We start from the raw sequence: 8,128 nt of genomic DNA on the forward strand, positions 1-8,128 counted from the left end.
TCTTGGTCTCCCATGCGGGTGCAGGGCCCAAGGACTTGGGCCATCCTCCATTGCCTTCCCAGGCCATAGCAGAGAGCTGGCCTGGAAGAGGGGCAACCGGGATAGAATCCGGTGCCCCAACCGGGGCTAGAACCCAGTGTGCTGGCACCGCAAGGCGGAGGATTAGCCTGTTAAGCCACGGCACCGGTCTGGACACTTTGAATAGTAGGATTTCAGCTAACAGACTCTGTGCAAGGCTGAGAGTGAGTATTCTGTGAGCAGCTGCCCAAGGCTGAGCTTGTGTATGAGAAGAAATGAAGAGGACACAGTCTCTGCCCTGACAGTGACCAGCTGTGGTCAGGATTCCTGTGTCTTTCAGTGCAAGACTTTGGGCCCAGGAATTTCAAGACCCTTTGGAAAAACCACAAAATGCAGGTCCTTGGTTCATATGAGGAGGTTAGCAAGGATACCTGGAGGGAGCCCAAACACCACTCCCCCACCTTGTGTTCTGCACCTGCAGTGGCCCTGTGCTGTGACACTCACTCACTGGCCTCTGGCCAGAAGACCCTGGGCCAATACTGTGCAAAAGGACCAGTTGTCAGGTGACCTCCAGAAGCAGGTGATAAATGAATACTGGCCCCTTTTTAGCTCAGGGGTCAGCTGGGGAACTTTCCTATGTCTGCCCTCAACCAAAATCTGTCTCCGTGCTGATTCACATCCTGCCAGTGTGGGGAAGAGAAGTAGGCACCTGACTACTGTTGTTTGTCCCTTGTCTCCCTCATCAAGCTCTGTTCGTGTAATTGTCATCATTCCACAGCCAGCTGGAGAATATGTGGAGAGAGGAGAAAGCTCCTTCCAGGATATTAGGAAGATGTCCAGACAGTTCTCGTGCCCAGACACAAAGGACCCATCCTGCTCATTTCCACTCAGAAGGGGGCCCGGATGTCCTTGCCTGGGTCCAAGTGATAATTGATTCTCCTGACCTTGCTGCCTTGAGGTCCACCCCCATTTCTCATGGCCTTGGTATCCTTGTGTCTTCATTCTGCCTCTAAATCTTTGCTCTTTGCTCTTTTTTAAGGATTTATTTATTTATTTGAAAGATAGAGTTACAGAGAAAAGTAGAGACAGAGCGAGAAGTCTTCCATCTGCTGGTTCACTCCCCAATTGGCCGCAATGACTGGAGTTGCGCCGATCTGAAGCCAAGAGCCAGGAGCTTCTTCCAGGTCTCCCAGGGGCCCAAGGACTTGGGCCATCTTTTAATGCTTTCCCAGGCTATAGAAGAGAGCTGGGTGGGAAGTAGAACAGCTGGGTCTTTTTTTTTTTTTTTCGGTCTGAAAAAATAATCCATTTAATTGAAAAACCTGGTGGATACGACTGCACTCCCCTAGACAGAGGGGGCTGAAGAGACCAGAGCCCTACATCACCTCGTAGCCACTTCGAATGCTCTTCACAAGGCAGCAGGCAAAGACAATGCCCAGGACCTCCACAAAAGCAATGCCCAGGGCTGCTGCCGCCACCACCAACACGTTTTTCCTCAGCCACAGCCCAATCTTCTCCACGCAGCCCTCAACATAGATGTCCTTCACGTTGAACTTGACCCCACAGCCCGAGGTGACGTTGACACAGCAGGAGTCAGGGACGCGCTCCCTGGTCATGCCAGGGATGGATGCCCAGTCCGTGTAGTTAGCAGCCCCACAACATTTGAAATCTTTCTGCATCCTGTCCAGGATTAAAGCAGTCTGGTTGTCTGTCGAGTAATTTTGCATCTGCTGCTGGAAATCCTTATTAAACTCTGACATCACCTTGTCTCTAAATACGTAACCAGCAATGGCAGTGGCCACCTCCACCAGCATGATCAGAGACAGGAAGATGGCAAACGTGATCATCAGACAATAGTTCTCCTTGCAGGTTCCACAGCAGCCCACAAAGGCCACCAGGAAGAGGAAGGCCCCCACAGCGATGATGACCACAGGCAGCAGGGAGCCAGGAGTCGCTCCGTGGGTTATGGTCTGACTCAAGACGAGCTGCGCCCCCACACCCACGGCAATCAATCCCACTGCACAGGCGCAAAAGGCCAGCAGGAGCACGTAGAGCAAGAACTTGACACATTTCATTCCTTCTTCCACCGCCATGGCTGCCGGGCCTGGGCTCCCCGAGGCTGTGCGCTGCGCTCCCGCCGCGGCTCAGGGGCTTTCTAGCGGCGCCCCCCAAACAGCCGGGTCTTGAACTGGCGCTCATGTGGGATGCCAGCGCTTCAGGCCAGGGTGTTGACCTACTGTGCCACAGCACCGGACGCAAATCTTTCCTCTCTTAAGGTCCAACTCAAGACTCTGCCCTTTCTCTCATACAGCACTTTGGGAAGCTGTTCCAGAATTCTTAGAGCCTCGATTTTTATCTTCAGCACTTTGAGCAAGGTGGGGGCCTTTGAGAAGCATTGGAAAGCTAGGATCTAGAAATGAATGATTTCTAGGTCAGTTTTTTGGGGGGTAAACGACCATTTTCAGTGAAACAGTCTCATTGTTCTGTTTTCTGGTAAAATATTGATACCTATGGATAATCAAATTCTACTAAAATGCAATATTATGGGGGGCGGAGCCAAGATGGCGGATAGTGAGGACATGCGCCTTAGTTTGGGAAAATAAAGTTTCATAAAAGTGGAATTACTGTAGCCTCAGGAAAAGACTCAAGAAAAAAACTGCAGAAGAAACGCTTCTGGATCTAGTGGATGTGACACAGAGGACTTACAGGGAGCCCACCGCGTGGAAAACCAACCGAGATGAGCCAAGCGGTGGGAGATGAGCCAGAGCCACAGAATCTCGCCAGCGCAGGAACCATTGGAGGAGGGTAAGACAAAGACCTCAGAAACCCGAGACATTGGGGGGGGGGAACAGAGGCCTCTCCCTTCACTCACCAAGCAAAACAAAGAGCACCGTGATTTTACATATGTAAAGCGCAGCCAAACTCAGTAACTTTAGCGAAACTCGAGAACACATTGAGGGCTGGATAAACTCTTTGTGTGGTCCCAGGGGTAGATCAAACGAATACTCACAGAGGCCAGATTTCAACTACCCTCAACTCCACTCCCAACTGAGTAAAAAAAAAAAAAAAGAGAGAGAGAGCGAGCCAGCAAGGAGCAAGGGAGTGAGCAATCTGGGAGAGTCACTCTTTGCACAGCCTTAAACCTGAAGAATCAAGCATAGCTCTCTGGCCACACCCATCACAGCCCCTAAGGATCCAACAAAGCAGACAAATCACTTAGAGGCATTGTAAAACGAGAAAAAAAACACCACAGCCAAAAAAAAAAAAAAACACCATAAATTATCTCCAACATGCCAAACAACAAACATAGAAGCCGAGGTAACAAGAGCAAGGAAGACACTATGACGCCCCCAAGTGAACAAGACACGCCAATGCAAGGTTATGAAGATGAAGAGATAGAGGAAATGCAAGAAGCAGATCTCAAAAATTGATAAGAACATTAAGAAGTTCTCAAAAACAAATTCTTGAACTACAGAAATCCTTAATGGACAAGATAGAAAATCTCTCCCGTGAAAATGAAATATTAAGGAGGAATCAAAATGAAATGAAACAACTAGTAGAACAGGAAACTGAGATAGTGACAAAAAACCACAATGAAATGAAGAACTCAATAGATCAAATGGCAAACACATTAGAGAGCCTTAAAAACAGAATGGGTGAAGCAGAAGAGAGAATATCGGAATTAGAAGACAGAGAACAGGAAAGGAAACAGTCAAATCAAAGAAAAGAAGAAGAAATTAGAAATCTAAAAATACTGTCAGGAATCTACAGGATACTATTAAAAAACCCAACATTTGGGTTCTAGGAGTTCCTGAAGGCATGGAAAGGGAGAAAGGATTAGAAGGCCTTTTTAGTGAGATACTAGCAGAAAATTTCCCAGGTTTGGAGAAGGACAGAGACATCCTAGTACAGGAAGCTCAGAGAACCCCTAATAAACATGATCAAAAGAGATCCTCACCACGACACGTCGTAATCAAACTCACCACAGTGAAACACAAAGAAAAGATCCTAAAAAGTGCAAGAGAGAAACGTCAGATTACTCTCAGAGGATCTCCAATTAGACTCACAGCTGACTTCTCATCAGAAACCCTACAAGCCAGGAGAGAATGGCGAGACATAGCCCAGGTACTAAGAGAGAAAAACTGTCAGCCCAGAATATTATATCCTGCAAAGCTCTCATTTGTGAATGAAGGTGAAATAAAGATTTTTCATAGCAAACAGAAATTGAAAGAATTTGTCGCCACTCGTCCAGCCCTGCAACAGATGCTTAAAGATGTGTTACATACAGAAACACAGAAACACCAATATGAAAGAAGGTAAAGGAAGGAAACCTCACAGCAAAAGATCACAGGAAGTTCAAAGCATATATTAGAAAATATCTTTGGCAAATGGCAGGGCAAAGTTACTCCTTCTCAATAGTCACATTGAATGTTAATGGCTTGAACTGTCCAGTTAAAAGACACCGATTGGCTGATTGGGTTAAGGAACAAAACCCATCTTTTTGCTGCTTACAAGAAACTCATCTTTCCAACAATGATCCATACAGACTGAAAGTGAAAGGCTGGAAAAAGATATACCATGCCAACAGAAATGAAAAAAGAGCAGGCGTACCCATCTTAATATCAGACAACATAAACTTTACCACAAAAACTGTCAGGAGAGACAAAGAGGGGCACTATTTAATGATTAAGGGATCCATTCAACAGGAAGATATAACGATTATCAATGTATATGCACCTAATCACAGGGCACTAGCTTATTTAAAAGACTTGTTAAGGGACTTAAAGGGAGACGTAGACCCCAATACAATAGTACTGGGGGACTTCAATACTCCACTCTCAGAGATAGACAGATCAACAGGACAGAAGATCAACAAGGAAACAGCAGATTTAAATGACACTATAGCCCAAATGGATCTAACAGATATCTACAGAACATTTCATCCTACATCTAAGGACTTTACATTCTTCTCAGCAGTATATGGAACCCTCTCTAGGATTGACCACATACTAGGCCATAAAGCAAGTCTCAGCAAATTCAAGAGAATTAGAATCATACCATGCAGCTTCTCAGACCACAAAGGAATGAAATTGGAAATTAGCAACTCGGGAATCCCCAGAGCACGTGCAAACACATGGAGATTGAACAACATGCTCCTGAATGAACAATGGGTCATAGAAGAAATTAAAAGAGAAATCAAAAATTTTCTGGAAGTACATGAGGATAACAGCACAACATACCAAAACCTATGGGATACAACCAAAGCAGTGTTAAGAGGAAAATTTATATCAATAGGTGCCTACATCAAGAAATTCGAGAGGCACCAAATAGATGAGCTTTCAAGTCATCTCAAGGATCTAGAAAATCTGCAGCAAACCAAACCCAAACCCAGTAGAAGAAGGGAAATAATTAAAATCAAGGAAGAAATCAACAGGATTGAATCCAAAAAAAACATTACAAAAAATCAGCCAAACGAGGAGCTGGTTTTTTGAAAAAATAAACAAAATTGACACCCCATTGGCCCAACTAACTAAAAAGAAGAAAAGACCCAAATCAATAGGATCAGAGATGAAAAAGCAAACATAACAACAGACACCTCAGAAATAAAAAAGAATCATCAGAAATTACTACAAGGACTTGTATGCCAGCAAACAGGGAAATCTATCAGAAATGGATAGATTCTTGGACACATACAACCTCCCTAAATTGAGCCAGGAAGACATAGAAAACCTAAACAGACCATAACAGAGACACAAATTGAAACAGTAATAAAGGCCCTCCCAACAAAGAAAAGCCCAGGGCCAGATGGATTCACTGCTGAGTTCTACCAGATATTTAGAGAAGAACTAACTCCAATTCTTCTCAAACTATTCAGAGCAATCGAAAAAGAGGGAATCCTCCCAAATTCTTTCTATGAAGCCAGCATCACCTTAATTCCTAAGCTGGAAAAAGATGCAACATTGAAAGAGAATTACAGACCAATATCCCTGATGAACATAGATGCAAAAATCCTCATTAAATTCTGGCCAATAGAATGCAACAACACATCAGAAAGATCATCCACCCAGACCAAGTGGGATTTATCCCTGGTATGCAAGGATGGTTCAACGTCCACAAAACAATCAACGTAATACACTACATTAACAGACTGCAGAAGAAAAACCATATGATTCTTTCAATAGACGCAGAGAAAGCATTTGATAAAATACAACACCCTTTCATGATGAAAACTCTAAGCAAACTGGGTATGGAAGGAACATTCCTTAATACAATCAAAGCAATATATGAAAAACCCACGGCCAACATCCTATTGAATGGGGAAAAGTTGGAAGCATTTCCACTGAGATCTGGTACCAGACAGGGATGCCCACTCTCACCACTGCTATTCAATATAGTTCTGGAAGTTTTAGCCAGAGCTATTAGGAAAGAAAAAGAAATTAAAGGGATACAAATTGGGAAGGAAGAACTGAAACTATCCCTCTTTGCAGATGATATGATTCTTTATTTAGGGGACCCAAAGAACTCTACTAAGAGACTACTGGAACTCATCGAAGAGTTTGGCAAAGTAGCAGGATATAAAATCAATGCACAAAAATCAACAGCCTTTGTATACACAGGCAATGCCACGGCTGAGGAAGAACTTCTAAGATCAATCCCATTCAAATTAGCTACAAAAACAATCAAATACCTTGGAATAAACTTAACCAAGGACGTTAAAGATCTCTACGATGAAAACTGCAAAACCTTAAAGAAAGAAATAGAAGAGGATACCAAAAATGGAGAAATCTTCCATGCTCATGGACTGGAAGAATCAATATCATCAAAATGTCTATTCTCCCAAAAGCAATTTATACATTCAATGCAATACCCATCAAGATCCCGAAGACCTTCTTCTCAGATCTGGAAAAAATAATGCTGAAATTCATATGGAGACACAGAAGACCTCGAATAGCCAAAGCAATCTTGTACAACAAAAACAAAGCCGGAGACATCACAATACCAGATTTCAAGGCATACTACAGGGCAGTTGTTATCAAAACAGCATGGTACTGGTACACAAACAGATGGATAGACCAGTGGAACAGAATAGAAACACCAGAAATCAATCCAAACATCTACAGCCAACTTATATTTGATCAAAGATCCAAAACTAATCCCTGGAATAAGGACAGCCTATTCAATAAATGGTGCTGGGAAAATTGGATTTCCATGTGCAGAAGCTTGAAGCAAGACCCATACCTTTCACCTTACACAAAAATTCACTCAACGTGGATTAAAGACTTAAATCTACGACCCGAAACCATCAAATTATTAGAGAGCATTGGAGAAACCCTACAAGATATAGGTACAGGCAAAGACTTCTTGGAAAAGACCGCAGGAGCACAGGCAGTCAAAACCAAAATTAACATTTGGGATTGCATCAAATTGAGAAGTTTCTGTACTTCAAAAGAAACAGTCAGGAAAGTGAAGAGGCAACCGCCAGAATGGGAAAAAATATTTGCAAACTATACTACAGATAAAGGGATGATAACCAGAATCTACAAAGAAATCAAGAAAATCCACAATAACAGAACAAACAACCCACTTAAGAAATGGGCCAAGGACCTCAATAGACATTTTTCGAAAGAGGAAATCCAAATGGCCAACAGACACATGAAAAAATGTTCAAGATCACTAGCAATCAGAGAAATGCAAATCAAAACCACAATGAGGTTTCACCTCACCCCGGTGAGAATAGCTCACATCCAGAAATCTACCAACAATAGATGCTGGAGAGGATGTGGGGAAAAAGGGACACTAACCCACTGTTGGGGGGAATGCAAACTGGTTAGGCCACTATGGAAGTCAGTCTGGAGATTCCTCAGAAACCTGAACATAACCCTACCATAAAACCCAGCCATCCCACTCCTTGGAATTTACCCAAAGGAAATTAATTTGGCAAATAAAAAAGCCATCTGCACATTAATGTTTATTGCAGCTCAATTCACAATAGCTAAGACCTGGAACCAACCAAAATGCCCATCAACAGTAGACTGGATAAAGAAACTATGGGACATGTACTCTATGGAATACTGTACAGCAGTCAAAAACAATGAAACCCAGTCATTTG

General features: G+C 43.4%; 1 protein-coding gene across 1 annotated transcript; it reads right to left on the bottom strand.

Annotated features, from left to right (window-relative positions):
- Nucleotides 1-1,307: 1,307 nt before the first annotated feature.
- On the bottom strand, nt 1,308-2,182 carry LOC133751916 (CD63 antigen-like). The gene has a single exon (XM_062182138.1). The coding sequence runs from the start codon at nt 2,109-2,111 to the stop codon at nt 1,395-1,397; it is 717 nt and encodes a 238-aa protein (XP_062038122.1). The 5' UTR covers nt 2,112-2,182; the 3' UTR covers nt 1,308-1,394.
- Nucleotides 2,183-8,128: the final 5,946 nt, after the last annotated feature.

The sequence above is a fragment of the Lepus europaeus genome, chromosome 23, assembly GCF_033115175.1.
Source record: "Lepus europaeus isolate LE1 chromosome 23, mLepTim1.pri, whole genome shotgun sequence".
Lineage (NCBI taxonomy): Eukaryota > Metazoa > Chordata > Mammalia > Lagomorpha > Leporidae > Lepus > Lepus europaeus.